Source organism: Bombus fervidus, chromosome 12 (assembly GCF_041682495.2).
Source record: "Bombus fervidus isolate BK054 chromosome 12, iyBomFerv1, whole genome shotgun sequence".
Lineage (NCBI taxonomy): Eukaryota > Metazoa > Arthropoda > Insecta > Hymenoptera > Apidae > Bombus > Bombus fervidus.
In genome coordinates this window covers 6872554-6900084 of record NC_091528.1, presented here as the reverse complement: position 1 = coordinate 6900084, position 27531 = coordinate 6872554, and the positions used below count along the sequence as shown (strand labels likewise).

At 36.8% G+C, this 27531-nt stretch overlaps 2 protein-coding genes and 1 long non-coding RNA gene across 5 annotated transcripts; 1 reads left to right on the top strand and 2 right to left on the bottom strand.

Moving 5' to 3' along the window:
* Positions 1-1318: 1318 nt before the first annotated feature.
* On the bottom strand, positions 1319-22698 carry LOC139993212 (brefeldin A-inhibited guanine nucleotide-exchange protein 3). 3 transcript variants are annotated; one of them, XM_072014719.1, is made up of 22 exons: positions 22450-22698; positions 22064-22197; positions 21448-21582; positions 20830-20995; positions 20143-20272; positions 19811-20095; positions 19156-19389; positions 18853-19080; positions 18089-18465; positions 17182-17354; positions 16936-17098; positions 16282-16590; positions 15902-16124; positions 15599-15772; positions 15113-15521; positions 14611-14823; positions 12984-13854; positions 12533-12665; positions 10468-10696; positions 6919-7145; positions 4814-6383; positions 1319-4043 (listed from the first exon to the last, which is right to left on the bottom strand). In XM_072014719.1, the coding sequence occupies exons 1-22, from the start codon at positions 22532-22534 to the stop codon at positions 3900-3902; spliced, it is 6612 nt and encodes a 2203-aa protein (XP_071870820.1). In that variant the 5' UTR covers positions 22535-22698; the 3' UTR covers positions 1319-3899. The 3 variants fall into 3 exon arrangements, with proteins under 3 accessions (XP_071870820.1, XP_071870819.1, XP_071870821.1); XM_072014718.1 differs by having other exon boundaries at positions 17182-17366; positions 22450-22697; XM_072014720.1 differs by having other exon boundaries at positions 17182-17366; positions 19811-20080; positions 22450-22697.
* Positions 22699-22959: 261 nt separating this feature from the next.
* LOC139993219 (C-mannosyltransferase dpy-19) lies at positions 22960-27094 on the top strand. Its single transcript, XM_072014732.1, has 9 exons — positions 22960-23116; positions 23204-23316; positions 23398-23535; positions 23952-24020; positions 24168-24503; positions 24583-25405; positions 26235-26397; positions 26470-26598; positions 26678-27094. The coding sequence occupies exons 1-9, from the start codon at positions 23026-23028 to the stop codon at positions 26889-26891; spliced, it is 2076 nt and encodes a 691-aa protein (XP_071870833.1). The 5' UTR covers positions 22960-23025; the 3' UTR covers positions 26892-27094.
* Positions 26172-27359, bottom strand: LOC139993251 (uncharacterized). The gene is made up of 2 exons (XR_011801342.1): positions 27232-27359; positions 26172-27150 (listed from the first exon to the last, which is right to left on the bottom strand). It is a non-coding gene; the product is annotated as an uncharacterized lncRNA (long non-coding RNA).
* Between the last annotated feature and the right edge of the window lie 172 nt (positions 27360-27531).

The window sequence follows — 27531 nt, the reverse complement described above, 5'->3', positions numbered from 1 at the left end:
AGATTCGAAGGAATTCAGATCCATTTTCCTCTTTCGATTGAGTTTTCCAACATTTCCTTTGTTCGCTCTATTGTTTTCTATTTCGTATTTGCATTTCCACATAAATAATTATCCCAACATTTTACAAGCTCGGACGATCGCCTCACAATTAATTCTATTGTATTCTTTGAATTACATTTGACGCAATTATGTTTTCTTACTTTTGTTGCATTTTCTAGCTTTTGACAAAAAATGTTCGGATGATTTTTATAAAAATTTTGTTAAAATATTGAAAGTACTTTTTCTAAAGCAAGAATGAGATTCGTAAATAAAAATTCGAGGACTACAGCAGGTAAGTTATTAAAGATAATGTTTCCTTCGTTTCAAGGAACAAGATATAGAGTGACTACAAAAAGCATTCGCATACCGTTGTGTCTGTTATTGCATTTACATACTAATTAATTAGGTCCAAATACATTCGTGGTACTTTCGTACGACTACAAAAATTTAACACGTGCTATGAATATGATATAGTAGAACCTAATAGAATATGTTTCATTGAAAAAGAGGGAGGTGTGCAAATATTATTTGTAGCCATTGCATAATACAAAATTCTAAATAAAAAGAATTGAAAAATTCCACGACACAGAATAATCATGGAAGGCGTAGTCGTTGGAGGAACAGAATCTATGCGTGAACTTTCACCAAAGAAACGTGGCGTTCCTCTGCGTTCGTCATCTTCTTCGGAGGTTGCACGCTTTCCCGCTTCCTCTTCGCTGATGTTTACTACCTCGCCGAATGGGACAGGAATAAAAGCATGGAATAAGCCGAGGCGACCGTCGCTCATAAGCTTCCCTCTTTACGAGGATGACTTGACCGCAGACAAGACTCTCCCGCCCTTTCCTAAGCCCGTTAAAACGAACTAAAATGCACTTCGTCTCGCAGGAAATCGTCGACACCTTTGATACTTCTCGAAGTACATCCAGCTTCGAAGGGAAGGTAATCGTATGACTGTTCTTTCATCTATTAACTTGGTCGACACAAGTTTTGGAACTGGATGGAAATTACGAGTTTCTGGGAAGGTTTTTATTAAAGTTTTTATGGAAGTTCCTAGAGAAATTTTCCAAAATTTGTATAAGAGTTCTTTGAGCAAAGTTCTTGAACATTTATACAAAAAGTTCTTCAAAATTTTAGTTAGAAGTTAATATAATCATTTAATGTGCTAGTTCGTGCAGGACAGGGAAAAAAGTTTTTTAACTCGAGGAAAACTGGATGCAGTTTCGTTTCGTTTTATCTTCTATAAGTAACGTTCTGCAATCAGTTGCCCTCATTTCGAACGATAGATTCGGTAGTACAATTTTATTAACTTGAAATAATCGAACGTTTCACGCTCATACATCTCTTACTTGTCTATCGTGCTCAGGTTACGCTGATCTCGATTAAAAATACTATATGTGTCAATACTGTCCGCATTTCGTTCTTTTTCTCGCACGGAGAAAATTATTCGGCTTTGAGTAAATTTCGTTTATCTCTTTTTCGTGTGTGTTGTTTTTTTAAAGAAGAAAAAACAAAAGAAGACAGGGTTCTACGTAGGCACGTTTTATTATCAATAAGTAACCCCTCCACATTCTTATTTTTTTTTTTTTTTTTTCATCATTTAAAGGATCTGACGCTCAACAATACTTACAACACCGATGGAATTATTTGAGGACAGAATTAGAAAATTCGAGGGGGCGATGGATCGATTTATACAACAATCGTCAATTCTTCTCTTCTCGTTTTTAACATACAAACGATATACAAAATATATGTATAATATATATCGAAGCGACAAACGAAACTAAAAATCATTTACTAGTCGTCGGCTAAATATCGTAACGGTAAAAATTAACAATAAAAATATCTAGCCCGTCTGGTTTAATCGTGTCGCCATGAACTAGCAGCAAGACTTACTATTTACAGGAAAATATAACGTCATTTTCATTTTCTTTTTCTTCTTATTTTTCGTCTCATTTCGCTACGATTGTTTTCAATTACGATGCATTCAAGAACTCTTTGGCAAAATCAGAAAGCTTTCTATCAATCTGAACCTCTTTCGTCATTTTGTTCACACGAAAAATAATATTTCTATCCTAGGCAATCTGTTTCTAACTTCCAAAATCAACGTCGATCTTTAACTCTTAACTCGCTAATTACGCTCTCGTCTTTTATACTAGTAACAGTAACTCTCTGATGTATCCAATTCATGGATGAATCAGAAAAAAATGGAATATAGTTGAGTGAGAAATATTTCAAAAAGTAAATCTAGAAAGAAACATGTAATGCACTTCCTTGTTCTTGGAAGTTCTAGATTTATTTTTAGATATATTGAGGCAGAAGAATCACTCTGAGATTTTTTACGAATTTCCTCCTTTTCCGTGAAAAAAAAAAAAAGAAAAGAAATCCTATAATTCTTTTAAAAATAGCTAGTTTCTCTTTAAAAAGGAAGAAAAATAGAAGCTGGAAAAATGATAGAATTTCGTTAGAAATCGTTGGTTTCTCGTTAAAAAAAAGAAAGAAAAATCGCAGAATTTTGTTAAAAATGTCGAAAAATTCGTAGGTAAACTCCGTGGCAGCTAACGAAATGTATCGAACTGGTCGCGACGCGTGTGTTCGACCGATGGATGTAAAATCCCGGTACATCCGACTCTGCGACTGGACCGCAAACTACAGTTAAGCGCAAAGAGCATAAAATGAGAATCGAGAAGATGTGCGTGCAGAGTGGATCGTAAATAAAATCCTTGTCTCTCCGTGTCGACGCGTCTCAGCGGTAAACTAGAGATAGGCGAGGCTTCCACGATGAAAAGGGGACATCGTTTCTTTCCTTTGAAAAATGAATCGAAGTTACGTTGTTTTCTTACGTATATGATGTTTCTGATTATACTGTTCGAACTGGAAATCGTTCAGTTCTTCGTGAAGTTGAGAATTTATATTCGTTTGCGAAGTAACGAAACGATCTTTTATCTTCTTTATCGTGGAACTTTGCAAGGAGATGACGTACATGATGATCCCTTGACATGGAATCTCTTTCTCGTATTTCTTCCTTTTGCAATATCGTTCATCGTTTATATTATCGTTTATATATGCACGATGTAACTGATTCTGCTGTACGAATTAAAAATCATTCTTCCTTGTGAAACTGAGAATTGGTATTTTTCTCCAAGTAAGAAAATCGTCGTTGATCTTCTTGGTAATCGTGCAATCTTTCCTATCTCTTTCTTTTTTTAAGAGAATTATGGACGCAATGCTCCTATTTATATTACTCAAAGTTAGTTCAATTTTTCGTGAAGCTGAAAACTTGCGACTTCGTTACTCGCGTAACGAAGTGATCCTTGATCTTCGCGAGAATCGTGGAATCCTTGTTATCTCTTTTTCCCTTCTTGATGAAAATTATGGATGAAGAAAGTATCTTTATACCTTACTCCCTCGTCAAATTTCCGATCTCTTTCTCGAAGTCGATTAATGATCGTGACATGCGAAATGGTCCTTAAAACTTCAGCGAGAGGATGAATGTGGAAAATACAGCTTCTTAAAATAGAGTTAAAATCGTTCGCCGGTTGCTCCTCTTGAAAAACATCCTGAAATACAACAATCTGTCGTCTTAAACTCGTAGATTGACTCTGGTCATCAGTCTATTAACGTTCTTCTTCGTCGTAAAGTGGAAGATTTAATACTTATTGAGAATGTATTGACTGAAACCAGTTACGTTCTTCAAACAGTCATAGATTCTTTGTAAACGCTGAGAAACAGTTTCAAACATCTTTTCAACGCTCAAATTTCATGCAGACACTCGATTAACATTCAGTGTCTTCGATTAGCACCAAAGAACTTCAGAATGAATTATGAAAATACATCTGTTCCCAGATGTATTGAAGCTGTTCCTAATTGCTCGTCAACCCGTATAACACCGCGATTCGATGAAAAAGCGTGGACAGTCGTTGCTTGAGAACCTGGTCGACCGCGTACCGTGTCAACACTCTTACACCGCTGACGAAAACAGGAAGCAGCGGAATCAGTTGATCATCCTGTGAAAAATATTTTTAACATCACGCTTTGGATAAGATAAGGCGTTGATTCGAATAACAACAAGTTTAAAATCAGGGATTTCAGGCCTTTGTGATATCGCAGAATTTTTATAATCGAGGCTTCCGGGCGTGAGTCGTGGAAAATACGCGGAAATCAATATGGAAAATGTATTCTGATATTTCAGCAGCACTGAAGCTAGCCTCATCGGTAGACTGTGCATACCTATGCAAATTCATATTTCTACGAATATAATTAAAAAGTGAAATCCAGGTAGAGATTTGTTTAGCTGTTAAATATTGTCGCAGGTGTTGTCGTAACTATGCTTTGGACATTTTATATACAGAATGTTTCCTTCATTTTATATGGAAGTATTTTTATATAAGAAACTAATCTTAAAAATTAAAATAAATTATTCTAGCACTCGCGACTTTTAAGTAAAATAAAGATTAAAAATATTACTTTATATTTTTTTAACGTTTATTTCGTTTATTATTTGAAATTTTTCGTTCTCAATTATGAAATGACGATTTTACATAAAGACACATTTCTATCGTTAAATATTCATGTTTCATTGAATGGAACTGTCCTAGATATTTTATATATACCTTATTAAATTTTATATAAATATGTACATATATTTTTTATATATTTTCAATGCGTGTTTGTATCTTGAAATATTTCACAAATACATAAGCGTTGTTCACGAATCTCACTTGAAATCCTCGTTTATAAAAATTCGAAAAAGTTGAAAAAAGCGTTTACAACTTACAGATAAAGCCAGAGTCCAATCCAAAACTGTGCTCAGCATCTCTGCCCAAGCATTCCTGTGAGCTTCGCTATCCTTGCATACATTACTCTTCTTATGAAACGCAGATTCCTGACTTGCTATCTCTTCAGTCTCCGCGTTAGAATCACCGCCATCCTTTCTTAAAAACGGATTAGTTCTAAAGCCTCGTTTGCTTCTCTCGTAATCACGGAGCAACTCATCTATATTATCAAAAATTTTAGGTAAATCATCATCTTCCTTTTCTCCAATTTTCGAGGAAACACGCGGAGACATCTCAAGATCGTTCGACGATTCAGACACCGTGGACCCAGCTGTTTTTCTCAGTTCCATCACCGATCTACATCGAGTATTCCTGGGATTGAACCTCACGAATTTCTCAGAGTCGTCGGTTTCAACTGGCTCGATGAATCTCAAGGAACTTTTCCGAGTCAGCAAACAAGCATCGCTCCTTCTTCTCTCCAACTTTGATTTCCTGAACAAATCAGCTTCGTCGTACGTCAAGCCAGTGTTCGTGGATTTGATTTCCAACACAGAAGTCCCAAAAGAGTCGACAGACTCGGTTCTTCTTAAAGAATTAAACTTGTAATACAAATTATCTCTGGTATTAATGAATCGTGAAGGTGCTGGTGTAGTAGAATTGTATTTTCCATCTATGTATCCTTCGCTGGAAGTACCGCCGGATCTATCAGGGTACACAGCCTTCTCTGTGACCGATCCTAATCTAGAGACTGGTCTAGAGTCATCGGTTTCCGGTTCAGACTGGGGACCAGAATCAGTAGAATACTCCACCGCTAGGTCGGACAGCCTAAAAGGTCTCGGATCGTCTTCACACTCTGGACCAAGCTCCTCCAATCCACTTTCGTCGTCCAAATTTGGATTATAGTTCTCGATATCCTCCTGATCTTCTTGATATTCTTGATCCATTTGATCTTCCCCATCTTCTATATCGTCTGGACCTTCGGGCAATTCGATGGGAGCTGGAGTAGCCAGAACTCTGTCACTGATCGGTTCTTTTCCTGTGATCTCTGGAAAATCGTCCGGTTGAGCTATCAGCAAAAATATCTTCCTTTCAGAAAAGCTATCTACTCTCGTGTGTCTTCCATCTTCGTCCAAAACCACTTCCACGTAACTTTCGCAAAGTTCTTCGAATGTAGTCCGTAATTGTTTCAGATATTTCGAGAGTTTTCGAAGACTCGGTTCTTTGAGAGGTTCTCTGTCGCCTGAGTTCGAAGCGAGGATCATTTTCACGGTTTCTAGGCTAGCTTGCGTGTCTTCGATTTTGTGTAAACAGAGCTCGAATAGAGTGACGATCTTGATTGTCCAAGCCACTCCAGCTTGACGATAGAGATTCGCTGGTTGAGGCAGATTAGCCACCTTTTGGACCAAGAATTTTAATCCAGGACGACAGTCAAATTTTAAAGCGGTTGCGTAAGATAGATCCAAAGCTGAGAGAAAAATGTCTATGTGGTGATTGGTTAGACAAGACAGGAAACCTGGTATCACTGTTTTTGTCGATGTCGATGCTGCTGACTGTGGTATGACGTTAGACAAACTGGAATCGAAGTGAATTTTGTAACTGTGTCTTAACTGTGTTCAACACGTTCGCTTTTTAAAATTAAATTTAAAGTTAATTTGAATTCAATTCTAAGCTGTAAAAGAAATCTCAGAATGTTATTGTTCGTAACAGAAGTATATTAATAACGATAAAACATTGATTATCGGAACTTGTAACGATATACGCTGTACGGATAATCGTTTATATTTCAAATTATTTAATGTGCCAATTTAATGATAATTATTACCACATAACATTTATTGATACCTATTTTTTTTAAAGAAATGTTCTTTTCTAAATTAATAATAAGTTTAATTTAAAAAATAAATTACTATTCGTATAATGATAATGCTATGATATTTGAAAATAGATATTCTTCAAATTTCTATCTTTGCCTTAATTTCCTTGCCGTACATTTTGAATAGCTATCGTGAAATTTAATATGTAAATCTATAATCTTTCTCTGCGATAGCGAACGTGTTAAGAAGATTGATTAAAAAGATTCGTTGTTATTTATTTGAAAAATACATACCTAGGGAAAGACGAGTCAGGACCTTGCAAAAGAATAATGGCGATGCAATGAAGAAGCATCTGATGGACCAAGAGGCCAACAATCAAGGCTCTGAGCTGAACTCTAACGATATAAAGGTCGGGATTGAGTGTGGAAGCCACCGAGGGTGGATACAGAAGGAAAACGTAGGATCTGTCGTCAGATCTTCTCGAAGTATCTTCGGTGCGTTGTTCCTCCAGGAGGAACACCTGAAGGCACAAGATCTTTCTTCAATATGCCTACCTAACAGGATTGAATTTTTATCGCACGATTCTTCGTAGATCCTCGACACGAGTTTTCGTCTTTTGCCAAACGCAAATTTATTTCTTCGTACGTTTAATTTAACTTTTATCTCTCGATCTTGTCTTAATTAATTTTCCTTTTCTCTCGTTTTTCTTATGCGTATTCGATTCGAGAAGCTACAAAAGCAATCGTGCGTGATGTCTGAAAAACAGTTGCAGATGATGGTCGTGATTTTGTGACTAAAGATGACGTTCATGTTCATCGTGACGCGATGTTCACCGTATTTTCGTGAATAATCGAAAGATCATCGAGATACGGCGGGCTCTAATTCGAACCTAACGTGATTCGATTAATTCAGTCGGTCAGTAAACATGTGTGCATTCTACGAAAGCTGCAGCTTCTAGAATAGGTGTCGTATATCTCATCACGTACATATTATGTGACAGTGAAATTCTAGCCATGGACTCAAGCCATGGATTTTAATGGTGATACGCAAGACCGTGCCAAGTTAAATTTAAATGATATCTCGGCCAACGACGGGGTCCTTTATTCTACTAATTATTTATATCTTCTGTATCTGCAATTGATACGTTTGTAAGTGCAAGTAGGAACTTAATACATCTGTATTAAATCTAATATAAGATCTTCCCGATGAAAAATCTATTTAAATAAAAATATTCGGCAAATTTTTCAGGAACCGTGGTGATCGAATGATTGTAATGAAAAGGACCTCGTCGAAGAGGTTCTGCAGCCTGACCTGTGCCTTCTACCAGCGAGTGCAAACGTCTAAACGAGATGATTGATGACCAATCGCGTCGTATCAACGTCGACAGGCTTACTTCGATTCTTTCCCATCCTTTTCTCTGTTTTCCCATACGATTTTCATCGCGCAGGCCGATGAAGGAATAAGGGTGCAATACAAGAACGCATCAGAGCGAATGATAAAAGCATATCTGTATTTGACACATTCTGCATCGAACACATTCGAGCGGTACAAAAATACATTAAAACCACGAACGTATCGACAATACGCAGTCTCAAGTACAAAGATCTTTTTCTCATTATTTTCTCTCTCTCTCTTTCTCTCTCTCTGTCTAGTTTGGCATTTTTTAACAAACATCTAATTGCATTGCACAATGGCATAGAATTCGGATAAAAACAGTTTAAAAGACATCTTCTCGTTCATTTATTTTAAAAGAACCGTTTAAGCAACGGTTTCGTATGGTTATTAATTCTACGCCACCGTATTGCCATCAGCCATTCAGATGACAGCATAAATACACGCAAAGCGCACGATTTACGAGGCACGTCGATGCAAAAAAATAGAAAAATCTGTGTCTAGAATAAACATTTAGGCTGAACCTCGTCTTAAAGCACACTGAATTTCTGACTTTTTTTTTTCTTTTACAACATATCATAGATTTTTCAAGTAGAATGAGCCACTAAGATGGCCTTCTCTGCGTCTGGAAACTTAGTATCTTTGGATCTTACTCGACGAAAACTATCATACGTTATAAAAAAAAAAAAAAAAAAAGAAAAAAGAAATAGATCACAAACTCGGTGTGCTCTAAAACAAAATCGTACACGAGATTTACGATCACAATGTCGCTTGAGGAGAAAAAGTTTCTCGTAAGGAACTAGATAAGGCAGAAAAGCTGCGGTTGCAGTGAATCTCGAGTCGCGAAAAACGTGGCTCTCGAAAGCAGGCCTGTCGACGACGACCACGCGTCACGAGTATATTTCTCGTCTCGGTCAAAACCGCGATGAATCGTAATCGTCGCGAATCGAAAACTCTCTAAAATATTGTTTCTCGTCGTTTCATCGGTCGACAGAAGAAGAATCGATGCGATTACATTCGTTTGTCTGTTTGCTCTTTCCTATCGTTTCTTTCTTTTTTTTTTTCTTTTTTCCTTTAATTTTTAAATATTTTCTCATTGATTTCTTTTTTTCTTAAAATCCATGACGTGAGTTACCGTGGGCGGCTAAAGCCAATGGGGACCCGTGTTCGACGTAGTGTTAGTGTAATCGAGGGGTGTCGTGTGCTGCCTACAACCAACGGAGTAGGAGGTAGTGTGCTGGTCGATCAGTGTCGTCTCAATGGTCATCGAATCCTGGAAAGGTGTCGTCGGCAGTGACGCCGCATTCTGTCTCTTGATCGCAGACAATACCTCGCGCAGCTGGCTCACCTGGGAGCAAGTCAGGTCAGGAGGGCACCACGTGTGACATTCTCTCGCAGGCAATCTTTTTTTTCTCGACATACGCGTTTTTAACTTCTACGTTACACAGAAACACTCTCTCACTCATTCACCGAATAAGTAAATCACGAATAACCATCTACATGTTGACAAAAAGAAACAGCCAATCGAAGGGTAACTGCAATAAGGAGACACCTCCACTCTCCAATAATTTGAGCAAACTAACGAAAACCAACTAAAAATCAAGCACTCAGATCGCCCAACAAGTTTGCGTATTTCATTTCTGTATTGTTTAGATGCTTTCAGCATCGGTTCCATTCCTAGTTTTTCTTAAATATCGATGGATATTGTATCGATGGATCGTGGAATATTCAAGATTTTAGACACCTGTTGCATCGATCAATTTTCCATTTCGTTTAACGGATCACAAATTTTGTTCTTGTTTATTTAAGACTGAATCTTTAAGATTGAAACTTTTTTGGAAACTTCTTAAATCCTTCTGTAATGATAAAATATCTACAGTGTAAAGAGAACAAATACTGTATATAGCAATTGTTATTATATTTTCCTAATGAAACTCATAGTATATTCATTGATTTATCACTCAAGTATCTCTTCTAGAATGGACTTAATCTTATAGCTTTGTCTTCTAATCTTATCGGTCTTCATCCTTCAAAGGATGAAAATATCTCATAAAGAGTAAAAGCGAATCGTGACACAAACTTATTGGCCGATCTAATAGTTTTTCAAACTAGACTACTACGTAACTTTTGTGATCTTGTACTCTTCGATATGAAATCTTTCTTTCTCTTTCAACAGATACATTTTATATATAGGAGTTGCCTCCGTACCGCTGAAAATCCTTCGATTCACGAGAAAAGAAGGAAACACATCGAGTCATAAAGGTTCTCTATCTACCCATCATCGATCGCCGCTTTGGCGATTATCGAACGAACACGTTCAGTTGACAACTCTTGGTGGCGATTGTGAGGACACAGAGAAGCACAACGAACGTCAAACAGCCAGAAAAGTGGTAATATCTTCTTCCATATTGAAGAATATTTAAATAGAAGAGCGTAACGAATCAACTTACCTGAGCAGCGAGCTGTCGCAGCCTTTCTGATTCTTCGATGGTCGCATCTCGTCGCGCTGCAACCTTGACCTGTGCAACGTCACCGTAAAAGGACTCGGATCTCGGCGAGAAAGCCATGGTCAGCTGGTGCAACTCTTGCAGGGAATTTGAACAAGCGCGGTAACAGGCGACGCCGCAAACTTCCCATTGTTCTGGGGTGAGTAGCGGCCCGCTGCTCACTAGAACGTGCCTGCGCAGACATTGCAGACATCATCGTATTGAATCATAGAAAAATCCTAAAACTTAAACCTTCCAAGTATTCAGAAACTTAGTATAATTTTTAACACGTAAAATATTTCGCACAGGAACCCTCGAAAGTCTTACCCTGGCTGATTAATTATTTGATAATTAAAATAACGGTTAAAATCAGTCATTGGAATTCGTGAGAAAAAATCTACAATTACTTTGTTTCGATTTGTTATGCATATATTTATATAACAGTTTGTTTGTTATATATATATATAGTTCAAAGCGCGATATCTTCTGAAACAATCGCTCGAATAATTACTCGAAAGATAGCAAAAAAGAAATTCATTCACCTCAAATCACGCTACAAACTCCAATTAAAAAATTGATAAATTTTCTTCTGGGATGAAATATTCTTTATTAAATTCCTTATTAAAAAATCAACACGGCCACTGCGATGTCCGAATCCTTATCGTCGTATCATTTTCATATTTCCTGCTTTATCTTTTTTCTAATTCTTATGTCTATAATTACACGAATTGATCACTGAAGATCACTTTGAGAAAAACGAGAATATCTTTGACTACGAAGATCGTGCCTAACAATTTTGTTTAACTCGACAAGTTTGTAAGACTTGTACGAAACGGGAAAAAAGATCGTACGCGAATGGCTAACTCGCGAAAGGGTTAATTTCTCCGCTCGCAAACACTAGATATAGGTTGCTGCCAAGAGTGGGTGACTCTAAGATTTCAGATCAGGATCCCGTTCGTCATTCAGTGCCAGGCTAGCTATCTGCCCGCGAACCTGTCCCGTTTTTAAACTCGGCGCACGCCTGTACATCGATACTTCGCGATCGACCCCGGCTAAGATTGAATTACACGCGTGTCGATGTGTGCCGTGCATTAATATGGAGAAAACGAACGACAAACGGATCCATCCGGCCCATAGTTAGAGCAAGATAGACGGAAGAGACGGGGGCTGTCGCTTGTATACGTCCTCTTGTCGGATTTGTGTGAGTCGCTGACACGACGCTCCGGGGGTGTCGAGTGTCGGTGGCTACCTTATCCCACCGGACAGCCTGTCAAGCTTCGTTATCATCTTACACGCACGCTACGCCCGTAACGACGATATATCTAACCTCCGTCGATGGACATTCCAACGAACCTCCGCGTTATGATTCACCCTTTTTCTCTTCTCATCGATCCTCGTCCTCTTCGAACCTTCTCTCTTTTCCTTCGATTCTTTCAATCATCATAGGAGATTTCAATCGATCTTCGTACTTCTCCAAGCTCTTCCACCTTCCACTGGAGACTCTTACAATTAACATGGGTGTAAGTTTGGTAGCAATGCGTACATTTAATCGTTTTCTTTTTTTTTTTTTTCTTTTTCGTTTTTTAACTTGGTAAAACAGATTAGTTCGCGATGACGATTAAAATGAGTTAAGTCTTGAATCTTTGATCTTTGAGTTCTGATCCATCTTTTTGGAGTCTCGTTCGGTTTTCGTTCGATCTTCCTAATTAGTGTACGAGCATCAGTGTATCAGTAACGGGTGATGGGAAATGGATCCTCGAAATGGATGAACGTTTGATAGATTTTCTGATTTAACGAAACAGGTCGATTCTTCGAGTTAGATTAGGTTTTCAACGGTGAGAAGAATGGAGCGCCTTCTTTGCGACTCGGTGATCTTAATTCGATAGTGAGTCATCAAGCGTTGGAACGAATAGAGGACTTTGATCTCGATCCGTGTTAATATATTGTGCGTACATATGTCCCAGCTCGCAGAGGTTTCAAACTTCTAAATAATTCTTACAGGCCTAGGTTTCGATCAAAAGATACTTACCTAATACAGGCGCAACCTAGACGAGCTATACTCTCCGTGGGTTGGACCACGCATTCCGCCATTACTAGCAACAATTGCTTCAACATCAACGTCGTAGCTGATAAATAGGCGTTGTTTCTAAGTACCTCGGGTCCTAGAATCCATTTGCAAACGCAAATTATAAATTTATCTCGTCGAAATTGTCTCTTCTCTCTGCCTTAAGCATCACGTGTTATTAACCCTGCTGCAATCTTCGAATTTTTCTATTTCAATCTTGCTTTTATTTCAATAAGGAAGACAAAAATTTAACGTGAAATTGAAACGAGAAATCTACAAATCTGCATATCAACGACAGCTTTTTTATTCTTTAAGACACTTCCAGATGACTCGAGATACTTTTTGATCAGAGCGAAATAAGATCGGCTAGAAAATGACCGAGAGAACGTAACAAGGTAGATGATATGTTAATTACCTTGTAAATGAGTTAAGTAATCAACAACCAAATCCGTAGTCAGTCCACAGCATTGTTTAAAATTAGGCGCAAAATTGTCCCATCCTCTGAAGATCTTCGACGTCCTCCTCAACCAGTTCTGTACCATAGGCAGAAGCAGGTGATTGACACAGTATAAACCAAACGTTGGCCCAGGAACATTCAACGTGTCTCTCAGTAAATGGAACAAGGTTTCCAACGCGTGAGGTTGATAACGTTTAGGGCAAATCATTGTAGCGCTTGCTAGGCCTTCGATCAAAATGTACCAGACTCTCAGAATGCCACTTGGCTTGTCCATACTTTGCAGAGTTGTAATTGTATGAACGTTATCCATTAATACGTCGTGTGGTCTTTCAGGTATGGTCTCCTGCATCGATTCAGCGTGTTTATCGAATCTGATCAGCTCGGAATTGGGTATCGTAGGATCGACGTATTGAGGAATGGTTGAAACTTGGATTCTTTGAGCTGAATGGAAAATCGGACAAGCTGGCATGCCATACATCGATGCAAGAATATCAGAACAGCTGAGAAGATATTTCAAACTTTCGACACAGAGTCTCATTCTTCTGGATTCTGCAACGTCGATCTGATCCTGATCATCCTGGTGACCCTCCGTGTCACCGATTCCACGGACGTGCTTCAAGAGACATAGAATGCAATCTAGCGCCGCATTGGCGAATACAAGCGTGTTGTCCGTGGATAGGAAGACCCTGAAGACCTCCAGGAGTGGCGCAGATTCGACAGAATCTGAATTACCAACTGAAGCTACACGTAGCGCTCCGAATAGAGGTCGCCAGCCCGATCGAATCTCGGTTCTGTTGGTCTCGACGAACTCACAGATGCAACTGACGATCTGGAAGGAATTTATAATTCTTTTGCGTCGATTTAAGCCTTCGTTGATTTAATAAAATGAGGGGCAATTCAGTGCGAAGAATTTAGAAAACAGTTACGCTTCTTTATGACGAAGAGCTTTTGGAATTTATATTGCTTTTGGATCGACTTAACGCTTTGGTAATACATTAAAGTAACCAAGTATTGAAAATGAAATATCTAAGAAATAATTATTTTCTAATAAATTGCTTTCGCCGATTTTTTTATATCTATAACACTTTCGTTTTGATTCTGTAATAATATAAAATAACGGAGAATTCAGAATATTTAGAAAATAATTATTTCTTTATTGTCAAGGACCCACCCTTTGCATTTCTGGTATCAAATACAAAAAATATCTAATTTTCCCATTTTTTATAGAAGATGTATATTAATATTAGGTACGATGATCAGATGTGGATTTTTATACATTTGTGAGGAATTTAAAGATACTAAAATGCACAAAATGAACATAGAATAGCAAAAATATATGAAATATGTAAAACAGTATAGTCATTATAATACTTAATAAGTAAAACAAATTCCTGCTTAGGTTCCATTTCTTTAATGATGTTTATAGAAATATTAATTTGCATGAATATTTGCAGTCTAATGATGACATTTAAGATTTGAAATTTATAGCAAAGTACTTGAATGTATATAATAATACTTTGTTGCTCTATATTGAGATTTCTCTCGAGCTACACTATAATAAGGTTAAAGATAAACAATGACTCACTTGATCCTGAACGTCACTGTCGCATAGTTCTAGGCACAATAGGTTCTCGAAAGGTTTGAAAAGAGCCTCGTTAAAATGGAAATGGGGCAATTCCACTTGCTCGTTCAGCAAAGCTGCCATCGAGTCGTGAATGCATTGTACTGCTTTTTTTGAAATGCCACGGTCCTTGTGACAAGCTGCCTCCATAAAGTGTGGCCCTAGGATACTCCAAACCTGAAATACGCATATCCAATTTAGAAACTTTGAAACGCATCTCGTTTGTAAAATCTTGAATCTGCTGCGATTCCTGAATATTTTATTTCTTACTATTTCAATCTCGCTTTAGTTTCAACCTATAAAGACTTAACTTTGGATATCTCAAATTATTAACCACCTCTTAAGCAGGATTTCTACAATCACGAAACTAAAAGTTGAAGAGATTTTCTAGCAAATAGGAAAATACGATTCTGTCAAGAACGACACAAAAATACAGCTCTTAAAGGATGGACGAAGATTCTCTCACCCTCATTATATGAATCAGAGGCCTTCCACTCTTCACGCACTTCAACATAACTTCTCCTAATCGAGCCAAGAGCAGCACATTCATTTCGTTTTCTCTGGGTTTGCTTCTTCTCCACCAGAACCTCTTATTGTCTTTGAGACCATCCGTGGTTTTGAATAACTGAGCTTTGCTAGCTCTGCAAAGAGCAGACAAGAATAGACATAACGCTTTAAGGTTCAACTTTAGCGCAGCATTTTCAAATAGCCTGTCGACTTGTTGGGATAAAACGCAGATAATTTTTGCGGCATAGTCGGCAGGAAGTATTCCATTAAATTGACTGTCCGCGTTCGATTCTTGGATTATTTCTGGGATTGTGTCTGTACTGGAGTTTTGTGTGTATGGACTGGATAGAAAACTATAGACATCGACACTAAAATAATAAACTGTCTTTTAGTAACAAAGAGTTTAGTCGATTCATCGAGAATCAAAATCTTCTATACGCTTTACCAAGTTTCTTCTTCCTCGGTGATGTTGAAATTAAGTTTTAGCCTATCTTGGCTTCCCTTTAGATCTCCATTCGAACTATCTTTCTTGTCTTTCTTCTGCTGAGTCTTAGGCAGCGATGGATTCTGATTTTTTCCGAAGAAATCATGTTCCAATTTGCTCACGTACAAACAACACCTTTTTAAAGTATAAAGCTACTTAATCAGTTGCCGTCAATATTTAATAAATTAAAATCAACCAGTACTTTATAAATTCGACAGGTTGGATAGAAATCGGAAAATATTTCAATTGTTAGCGATGTCTTACGTGAAAACATGAGGCCAGCAATCGCTGCCATGACTTCCAAGTTCTAAACCCTTGCCCAGAAGTACGTCCATACTCAACGCGTGCGATGTGTGAATATTAGTTGCTCTGTTTTGTAATTTCAGGCGTAGAACATCCTTCGTCCTCGTGATTTTCGAAATAGACTGCTCTGTACAGGCTGCTTTCACCAGCAGAGCGAAGATAGAACCACAACGATTCTGCAGACCTAATTAACGAGAAAATAAATTTGAATAAGAATAACTGGAAATGAAAGTCAGAAGAAATAAAAGCTGGAATCGCTATGTGTATTGGGAACCTTTGTATGTACATCCTCAGATATTTAGAGTAATTTATTAAACAGTTTATTATGAAATAATACTGACCAAGTACATTACTCAAAATTGCAGCTTTATGAAGACCTTCCAACGACAAGATCACAGTATCCCTGATACCTCGTCTACCACCGTCTCTGCTCAGTATTCCCTTGTTATTTTGTTCCTTAGGAGGATTCAATCCTGTCGTCAACACAGTCATCATGCTTCCCCAACAACACGTCAATACTCTTCTCGAAAGTTTCGCTCCTGCTTCTGCTTCCGGTGTTGGTTCGCTTCGAGATAGCTGAGCTTTTTCCAATCGTATGTAGTCAGACAAAAGCTGTCCGCCTCTCTGGCTTCCAGGAATCCCATCAACATCTGACGAAAGTAAATGTATCTATTAGTTTTCAGGATTTACAATCTTCGGCCATCGAATCAAGGACACGTACCAAAATTTTATTTCTCTTCTCCAAACTTTAGTATTATATCGCAAAGAGTAAATTGTCCTAGGTTGGAAATAAGTTTGATACTTACCGAAACGATACTTGGTACAAAGCATTGTTCCATATATGTAAGAATTCGTGGAAAAAGCCGAGAAATTGTTATTTAGAAAATCCTTAAATTATCATTATGAGATTCTTATTCGTTCTGTTAGAAATTTTTAATGGTTCTAATTCAATGGCCAGACAATCTCGTTTCAGATTATAGAAAATTGATTTATACCAGTTAATACGTTTATCAGAGCACTGTTATCCGTGTAGTGCGGATTATAGCCACATTTCTCGAGTAAATTACACGCCAGAACTTGTTGGTAAAGTTCAGACAACCAGGTTGCCGAAAGATAGACTAGAACTCCAGATCCGTGTACTTCTTCCACAAATTGCTCCTAGAGAATGCGACAGGAGCTTTTGAGAAATTATCACACTTGCAGAAAAAACATTTAAACTATGTGCTAGACGTCATTGATACCTCACTGATGGGGACCTGACGATTATCCTCGTGATAGTAATTAATCCTAATCAACTTCAAGTTCAACAATAATGCCGCATAGGTGGCCAAGTAAATTCCATCGGCGTTCATGATCGTAATCAAGGCACATGAATCTGTACTGGTGTCCGTCTGTTCCTGCATCTTTTGTTGTGCTGTGAAAACTCCTGTAAACGCAATGTAGTCTCATCTTTTGGTTTTGGAATTTATAAAGGAGAATTAAATAATAATTGACGAAGCTTATAAATAGCAATTAGAAGAATTATAAATAGCACATATAATAATAAGATTGCGGATGTTCATGCAAATTTATATTTTTACGAATAGAATTATTAGAATTAAGGGAATAGAATCTTCAAGCGGAAATTTCTTTCATTCTTCATTAAATATTATAAGATAATATTATATATTCATTAATATTATATATTGTACTTTGAATATTTCGTATATTTTAATACATTGATGCATTTTGTGCGTCTTTATATCTTGAAATTTCTCATAAATGCGTAAACGTCCACAATTTACTAAAGACGAAAAGGAATATTGAAAAAACAACGTTAGATAAAATAAAGGAATATAAAAAATTATTGCGACATCCACTCTATTTTCTAGACTTAACACGGACAAATTTTCATTTATCACAGTCGCTACAAAATTCTATAAAAAATAGAAAATTTAGCCTAATGAAAACTCTCAAAGCAGTAACCAAATATTTCGCATCAAAATCTTAATACTCTTCTAAGAAAGCACAATTCAGAATTCAAGAATTACCAAAAAGTTGGGACATGGTCTCGGGAAGCAACAGACAATACATTATCCGTCAGTAAACACGATAAAATCAACATTATTCTGGGCAAGAATCAATTTCTCGTGTATACTATTATCGTACCTTGACAATATTCCGAAGCAAAATTCTGCAGAGCTTCGTCGACTTCTATATTGCTTCTGAGACTCAAAACCATAGGAATCAAATCACTTTTCAATGTCCTGACGAACTTTCTAGCATTATGTCTTTCCATATCCACGTTGCATTCATCAGCCACCTGACGACCCACGTGAAGACACTTTGGTAATTTTTCTAATCTCAATCTCTCCCTTTCGTTCTCTATCGCGTAGTCGTTGTCCTCCAAGCTATTTTCTTCTTGAACCTCGTCAGATTCGTTCTGAGGACCTTCTGTGTCCGTGGAATCACCATCTTCCGATGGACCGTGCCCCGAGGAGTCAGAATCGGAGCCTATTCCCTTCTTCATGAGCTCCAATTGCTCTCTGAAAGCAAATCAAAGAGCTTTTTATGGGCTTTTCTAATTACATTTTTTAACAATGCATCTACGAAGCACTTCGTCAACCTATTCAATGTTAATTTAGTCCTCTGCATTTACGAAACGTAGTAACATCTGTCTGTCTAGTAATTCTATGAAGAAATGTAAAATTGTGAAATTAATCGCGTAATTGCAATTTATGAGGGAAAAATTATGATTACTTGTTGGTTATCATTGAAGAACATTATGTATTACTTACATTACTTACATTAGGTAATATTTGTACTTTATAAGGTTTCACAGAGTGATTATTCGGCAGAGAATTTACGAAAAAGATAGTGATCCTTTAAATGGCACAGTGTTTCTTACAATATTTTACAGTATTAAAATTCACCTGTATGTTTTCGGCAACCGTGCCATGCACTGATAAGTCAAAGGTCCTTTGTAGTCACAGGATTCCAAGTCTTCGTACAAGCTATTGATCGTGCACGTGTAGGTGTGATTAATAGCCTTCCCCTCGCATAATTCCTGAAGAGCGGAGAGCATTGCAACCACGCACGACACACTAGCGTGCAATGTACTTAAACCACCAGTTGTTGATTCCTCGATGGAATCCATTGCTCTATATTTTTAATTATTATCAAATTAATAAACTCCTGTTATTTTAGACGAAGGACTTTAGTGTATAGTGACTCACAATCTCATCAAGGCCATGTCGCTCTGAATATGACTAGATTTATCTTCTTCCACCAATAACGGACCGGCAAAGTCAACGATTCGACTAGGGCTTCGTAAAAGCTCTTTCAAAGCCTTCAAAGATTCTAAGCGTTGCTGAGGTGGAGGATACAGTAACATTCTGTGAAATACTGATTCTAAAACTGGACGAAGGGGTCCCACGCAGCCCACTAATCGAACTAATTCTGTTCCTATGCTATTATAAGTATAAAAATTGTCAAATTTCACTTCCAAGTTACTTTAAACATCAAATTTTTTATGAATCATAATTAGACTGAGAATATTTATACATTTATAGGAAGTTTAAAGATGTAAATATAAAGTGAGTACATTGTTATTCTACTTTTCTTTGCAAATGAATTAAATAATTTACTTATCTTATTATTTTAAAGTTTTTGTTCTTTTGTCAAAAATCTTTAATGTAATATATATATATGTGTGTTTTTACATTCTTTAAATTATTTAATGTATGAAACAACTAATGTATTCCAATATTAATGACGCAGTAAATATTCTAACATTGTAATAGAAGTGTAACATTGTATAAATTATATTGTATAAATATCCGTCTAATAATAATATTAAATTTTATAACTATTGTATCTAAAATTATGTACCTATAAACAGTTTTAGCCTGGTGACTATCGAAGCTCAAAGAAGTGGCCAAGTACCCAGATCCTCTTCCAATTTCGTTCTCTTTTCCTTCCCTAGACGTGAACGTCTTGTCGACCCTCGGTGTACCTAGGAAAGCTATCAGTGCAGGACAGAATTTCTGCCAGAGGAAGGTGGTAAAATGTGCGTTCGTATGAATTTTCTGCGGCAAGGAGGATATCAAGGTATGCAGACATTCCAACAGAAATACCACGGTGTTTCCATTTCTTCCATTACTGTAATAAGGTTTCCTAAAATTGATGTGTATTCAAATAAAATTAATATTTTTTTCCCTTACTTTTGAGCTTCGTCCAGTTTGCTGCAGATGTATTGAAGAATTGGCAAAGCTTCGTTGAAACAGGAGACACCTCTTTCCCATAAATTCTTATTCTTCTTTGCATTCTCGTCCATTTCTTGACATTCCTCGTCTGTGAAAAGTAAGATATTTTTACTAATTAGTAGCGAAGATTAATAACATACTGAGTAGATCTTTAAACATTTAAATTGAAAAATTTCAAATCATAAGTATAAAAAATGATATACAATATATAGAATATTCAATATAAACATAAATACAAACAAATATCCAAAGTATGTATAGATACAGTGTAGTAATATCCAAGTATAAGATATACAAATATTCAAAGTGTTTAAAATATCTAAATATCGAAAATATTCAAATGCTTTGCTCAAGTTTGATTTATTGTTTAGCGACATCCGTAAAAATACAAATTCACATAAGCAAACATCCTATTAATGAGTTCTACTAACGTTCAAGAAAAAATCCTCGAAAGTGTTTCAAAGCAAACAGTTTATCAATCACGGAATTCGCAAAGAACGTTTCACTAGTCACGCGAGCAGAGATTTATTGATCAAACTTTCGCTGAACTTCACGATGGAGTATCTGATAAATCCCAGAAATAATCACAAGGACAATCACGAAATTCTAGAACGTACTACGGATAATAGCATTGAATGAAATTACCTAGGAATAGGCAAAAAGACCGTAACGTTTGACTGGTTGCAGCTTGAGCCGCGGTCCTCACCGCTTGATTACCATTTTCGAAAGCCTCGCAGCAAGTAGTGAGAATGGCGATTATTAAACGACCGTTCATCGTCCAGTAAGAGGAACAGGCAACTTGTAACAGAACCTATACAGATTAATATGTCGTGGAATATTTCTTAATTAGTTTCGATGAATTTTAATCCTCGACCAGAATCGTGGCTGACCATCGCAACTTACTTAATTTTAATTTCTATTTTGCACTTTAGTCGACAAAGATCGTTGATTGCCATTATCACGTAGAGTGTAAAATAAAAACTAAAATTAGATGTCTTAAAATTCAGTAACGATACCAGTTGAGTGTTAGACCTGCTGCAGTCCTCGAATTTTTGTGTCTGAATGCTACGCTCCCGTTTTAATAAACAACGATACATTTAATGTTTCAACAAAATCTTTGATTAAAAGATTGTAAAAGATTGGATCAATAGGATTATCTTATTTTTTTCCTCGGATTTAAGAAATTTATTACCGATAGAAAAATGCGTCAAAAATAACGCAAAGAACGCAGCAGGGTTAAAAAAGGGTTAAATTTAGGCTCACTTTTAGCATGTCCGTCTGCGTGTCGTCAGATTGGGATAACATGGAACTCATTGCGTGCAACATTTGCGCGGGTAGCCAAAGAGAATCATCCTCTGGCTCGTACGGTGACTGGAATCTATCGTCCCTTAACATTTTCTGAATTCAAAACGTTTATATTAATTACAGATTTTTTACTTTGAGTAGATTGCGGATATTTATGCAAATGTGTATTTTTATGAATGAAAGGAAGACATCTAACTGGAGATTTATTTCACTCGCTAAATATTACGAGTAATATATTTGGAGTGTTTTATATATTTTTGCATATTTTATTTCAATCTAAATTTCGTATAAATGCATAAAAACCCGCAGTGCAATTATGACGAAATTTGAATAAAATATTCTAATTGACATTAGACTTATACCCATCGTCTATTGAAAAACAGCACTGTGAACTATGTGTCTCGGATTAAAACGAAGAACAGTAAAGAAATATCATGTTACAGCTGGTCACTGATATCGTACCCTTTATCGCAGAGTTCCTTCCCGCGGGTGAATGCGTCATTTACATGCATACGATACTAAACTGGCACAATACGGACAAAAAGAAGAAAGAGGGATTCAATGAAATACTTACATGTAATCCCGACAGACCAAATGCAACGAATTTGCTCCTCTTCGTTTCTAGTGCTAGCTGAAAGGTATGTAGACATTTTGCTCGTAATTCGTGGGGTGGATCGCGTAGTAATCCCTGCTGTTTGTCCAGAAAGTCTACACAAACGTGTTAAATTAATTAAACATATAAAGTAAAATATATCGTTTGTTTTAGAATCTTACTTATCATAAATTGATAAAAAAGAGCTTTTTACCAATATGAGAATTATAATTGACAAGTCAGTGGTGGATAAGGTACTGTAGGGCGAGTATAATTATTACAAGTATCGATCAGCTTTAAATTTATGGAGCAAGTAAGACCATCTAATCATAAGAAATATATAAAATGAATCTTTTAAGTCGACTCACCATACGCTTCTTGCGCAGACTTCCGCAAATTTTGTAATTTTGCATTGCTTGATTCTCGGACGATCTGCAGCAGAAGATCCTCCATGTCACGGTGGACTAACACGCGACTGATCGATAACGGGAGTGCCAATGCACGCTTGGCTGTACGCGCGCATCCAGGGCCGTAGAAACTGCCTCGCACAAGGGAAATTCATTTTCGTTTTAGAAAATTAAATAACCTTCAAAATCCTCAATATCTCACCATGCAACACTAATTTAACAATATAAATATATAGTAAATTAATTTCCTTAATAACAAACCGCAGCTAGTTACGCATAAATTTCTACCACTATTATTGAAATATTCTACATTTAATATATATTAACACGCGTATATAAACACCTACCATAATCATCTTATAACTTTATTAAGAGATTGAAATTAAAGTTGACATTCTCCTTGTAACCTTCTTTATTAGAAAATCGATTAAAGTCAAACTAATTTTTGACCGATCGACAGGCATTTTGAAATTTCCGATCGATGGCGCGCTGATAGTTCCATGCAGTCACGTGACTGAATTTAGTCGGATCTTAAAGATGGCGACGGAAAGTGACAGGAAGCGTAAAAGCGGCGAAAAATTTCGTCGAAAACCAGTGAATTTGTACGAGTTAGCGGTGGATTTGATAGGTACAGGCCTCCTTGCGAAGGAAAAAGACTAATTGGTGTGGTTTCCTGGTCAGCGTTATCATAAAATCATATCGTGTGCCGTGACAGGTTTGGCATTTGGCTTTTTCCATTGGTGGCATGTGTCGACGCTGTTCGAAAATGACCGGCATTTCTCGCATCTGTCCGAAATCGAGAGAGAAATGTCCTTCCGCACGGAAATGGTACGAGATTCGAACGATTTCGAGAAACTGACAAATTATTCACGAAGATAACAGGTATGTTTTGTTTTTGTTTCTGTTCAGGGGATGTATTACTCGTATTACAAGACTATCGCGGAATCGAAAACGTTCATGGATGGATTTAGAAAAATCAGCCATGATAATATCTCGGAATATGGAAACATCGTTAATGCAGCTAGAAAGTATAGCTTGCTGCCAGAGGTATTATTCTCTATTCGGTATTCGACGATGAATCTATTGTTTTGGTTAGGTTAACTTTGCTGCGTCCTTCCAGTTATTTTCTTATCTAGACTCTCTTGTACAATAATTCTTGAATCATTTTATTGTACCAATATATAATTGGCTATCTAGTCTTGGTTTAATTAATCCCTATTTTAATCTAACATATTTTTATAATCGTATAATATTAGTTTAATTGCGCAAGAGGGCCATAATCGTGTCTTTCTATGGTTAAAAAATATAAAATGTCTTATGTCATGTTTATGTTAAAGTTCATTTCAAAACATTAGAAATCTTGTTGCTTATTGAAATATAAGCGAAATAGGAAAATAAAAATTTTAAGGTCGTAGCAGGGTTAAGAAAATCGACTTGTATAAAACAGAATTGATAATTTACAGCTGGTAGCTGGATATCTTTATCATTGTGCCAAGAATCTGGGGATTATATCCATAGAGCAGTGTTGGCAAGTGAGATTCATGTTTGTTAGAACTGTATACAGAGTCAAATACTATAATAATACATAGAGAATATTTGGTACACAGACTCTGTATGCATTGAGAAATTCAATGTGAGTGTCGTTTCCTACGGAAGAACTAGAAAAGAATCACTTTCAGATAGAAAGAGGAGAAGGTTTGCCACCAGTGACTAGTTGCGAGGGTCTTGGTGTTCCAGTTTATTTTTACTTACAAATCGTTTGGATTTTTACTATATTTACGGCAGCTGTACTGTTCTACTATGCTGCCTTCCTTGGTAATAGTTTGAGTAGTGGAATCATAGCAGTGCTTCTATTCTTTTATAATCATAACGAATGTACTCGTGTCCAATGGACTCCACCACTGAGAGAAAGTTTCGCATACCCTGTATTACTCTCTCAAATGTATAGGTTGACTCTGATTATTAGAGAGGGCACTTTGCAAGATTCTCAGAAAGTGCCCAAAGATTTACTTCAGGTGTGTTGAGAAATATTAATCAAACACTCGCAGGACTGAAATATTCTGTATGAAGTAACAAACAATTTATTTCTTTCAGAAAATGGGTATAGCGACGGTAATTAGCTTATGTTGCTGGCAATTTTCACATTTTGTACTCACTACGCAAGTCGTTGCTCTATTGATATTAAAATGGATGAAAATAATCCCAAACGACCTTTACAGATGTATTTTTAAAGTTCATGTTTGGTCAATTTTATTAGCAACGGGAATCACAGATGGTTTCCCCTTGCTATATTCTCTGTACTTCAATCTTTTACTCGTCAGTAACATTGTAAGCTTAACGGAGAGTCTGACTCGTTTCATGGGCACAAAGCTCCAAACTATTCTTGAGATCGTTCTCACAATTATATGCACGCTGTACTTAGAATCGTTTTCCGCCTCGTTATCCGAGGATAACGCGCATGTGTTCGACCTACTCAAAGCGAAACTGACCAGTTACAAAGACTTCCACACGATGCTGTACACGTGCTCTCCCGAATTCGATTTCCTCCAATACAGAAGCTTCGAAGCGATCACAAAAACGTTGCTTCTGCCGTCTGCTATATTGGCTGGAATGCTGGCGGTCTATTTCTGGTACAGAAATTACAAAATCAAAGGATACCCTAAATGCATAGAGGCGGATATGGCTTACAACGGCCTGCAGGCCGGAGCTTTCATCATCATGGCAGTTTTCATCATGAGACTCAAGCTGTTCATGAACCCCCATCTCTGTATAATAGCCGGCACTGTTTGCGCGAGTAGATACTTGGAAAAGCTTGGTTTGAAGAACGAGATGACTAAGACTGCTCTTACTCTTTTATTGATATCCGCGATGTCTTATCATGGTTTAGAGAGACTACAGGAAGAACGAAGTATCATAGGTAATTATCAGGCTCTATGGGACAATTAACGATCAAGTAATGAAATAGTGTGTAAAAATGTATAAGAACATTATTAAAAAATATAAATAAAACAAGACTATTTTTTCAAATTACAAAAAATATATTGATATAACAAATATATCGTAGAAACTCGTTAGGTACGGACAATATTCCTTTAATTGAAAAGAACATGGTTATCTATGATGCCTGAATTCCTTCAAATTGAATAACATTGTAAGATCTAGATAAAAGAGGATTTTTTGAAATTCGTTTTCATAATTACAACGTGAACTCAATAAAATTTAATAGCGTAAACTGGTTAGAAAGAAATTACAGCTAAACAGTGATTGTTAATGTTGACCTTTGCAACTTTTACAGACTATTTCACTACTTAAATATGTATTTTATTTCCTAACGAAAAAAAAAAGCGAAATATCCACTAAAAAAAGCTTCTTACCTGCACGTGGAAACTAGACTGCAGTTTTTTTATGCAAATTTATATTTTTATGAGCACAATTAAATAGAACTTATATAGAGATTTATTTTACCTATTAAAAGTTATGACAAGAAAAAACATGTATAAAATAATATATAGGAAATACAGATATAAATGCATAATAATCCGTAATCTAGTAATAAATATATTTTCTTAACAAATAAAATCGTTCATATAGTTTGACAAAATAATAACGATATATAAGTATAATTTTTATGAAAAATAATGTGAATTATCCGCGTGAGTCAAAATTTGCCCAGCCTCCGAAGATTAATAAACAAGCTGTTTATTACCTAATCTTTCATCGTATAAAAATATGATATATGTAATAAGGTGAGTACAGCGACATCGAGCAAGAGGAACTGTTCGAATGGATCAAGAAGAGCACGCCTGAACACGCTGTGTTCGCCGGCAAGATGTCTTTGATGGCAAACTTAATGCTCTCGACGGGAAGGCCTATAGTCAATAACCCTTACTACGAGAGCAAAGAGATGAGGTGCATAAGCTTGCCATTCCCTGGATCGTTACATCTGCCTTGGTATTTATTATCACCGGTTTTATGTTCTAGAGATCGGACGATGAAAGTTTACGAGATCTTCAGCAGAAAAGATGTCGCTTCCGTGTACTTCACTCTGAGGAATCTTCACGTTGGATACGTCGTGTTGGAGGAATCGCTGTGCTTTGGTTTCGCAAACCTGTAATGAAATAACTTTGAAACTCGATGAAATTAATAATCATGTTTTTTTAATGTTACAAATAAAAATTTTGTGTTTCAGGCAAGCAGAGTGTCAGATGATCGATCTGTGGGATCTAGTAGACAATGGAACCGCGAAGGCAGCTGGAAAACAACCCCTATGTCCAATCCTATATCGAGGAAACGCTTACCCCTTTAAAAGAGCCTTTATAAATAATCGTTACGTTATTTTGCAGCTCGATTATTCCTATTACATCGAGCTGAAGCCGAAGACTTCCCTTAACTACCAATCCTAAAGATGTTCAATCGACTGATCAAATGTGACAAATCGAAGATACTTCGCGAGACTGCAGAGAATATTTTTCCCAAGGGAAAGGCAGTTATGTATGATATACATATATATTTTTCTTTTAAAAAATAATGACTCGTCGAAGTGAGCCAAAGCAACTTTGTTAAACAGAAGTAAAATATAAATAAAATGTTAACTACGTTCCTGTCAGCTCCATGTCTTCGTTTTCCTGCGTCGTTCCTGTATCATCCCACGTCTTCGCACATCTGAAAGGAGTCCGAGTCAAAGTTCTACCTTTACGTAAGACAAAAACTGTTCGTTTTATGTAACTTTATTTTAACAGCTACAGAACCGTGGTGAATAAACGCTGCGGTTCTCGTAACATGACGAAATCGTCTAAAATATAGTGGGATCTTTCTTCTTCTTTGTTTCTTTATTCTCTTCTTCTTCTTCTTTTAATGAAAGTTGGTCGAATTTCACGTGATAGTTATTAGCGCGAGAAACGGGCGAGCGTCGAATCGCGGGATCGCAAGAAGAATCGAACCGCGCCGCGAGGATAGCTCCGTTATAGTAACACACGGCACTGCACCTTCACTTCGCCGTGTAACAGATAGTATAGTCGGAGCCCTGCCTTCGCTATACTACGT

Bases quoted from the DNA above. Each gene is read 5' to 3' on its own strand.
- LOC139993212 (XM_072014718.1), bottom strand. From the start codon at position 22,534: ATGGAGGATCTTCTGCTGCAGATCGTCCGAGAATCAAGCAATGCAAAA. The intron at 16,591-16,935 runs GTATAAATCAAT...TACTTTCGTCAG, and splicing joins TCTGATAAACGTATTAACTG to ATGTTGATGGGATTCCTGGA. The intron at 12,666-12,983 runs GTAATTAACATA...AATGGATTCTAG, and splicing joins TTACTTAACTCATTTACAAG to GACCCGAGGTACTTAGAAAC.
- LOC139993219 (XM_072014732.1), top strand. From the start codon at position 23,026: ATGGCGACGGAAAGTGACAGGAAGCGTAAAAGCGGCGAAAAATTTCGT. The intron at 23,317-23,397 runs GTACGAGATTCG...GTTTCTGTTCAG, and splicing joins TGTCCTTCCGCACGGAAATG to GGGATGTATTACTCGTATTA. The intron at 25,406-26,234 runs GTAATTATCAGG...ATATGTAATAAG, and splicing joins GGAAGAACGAAGTATCATAG to GTGAGTACAGCGACATCGAG.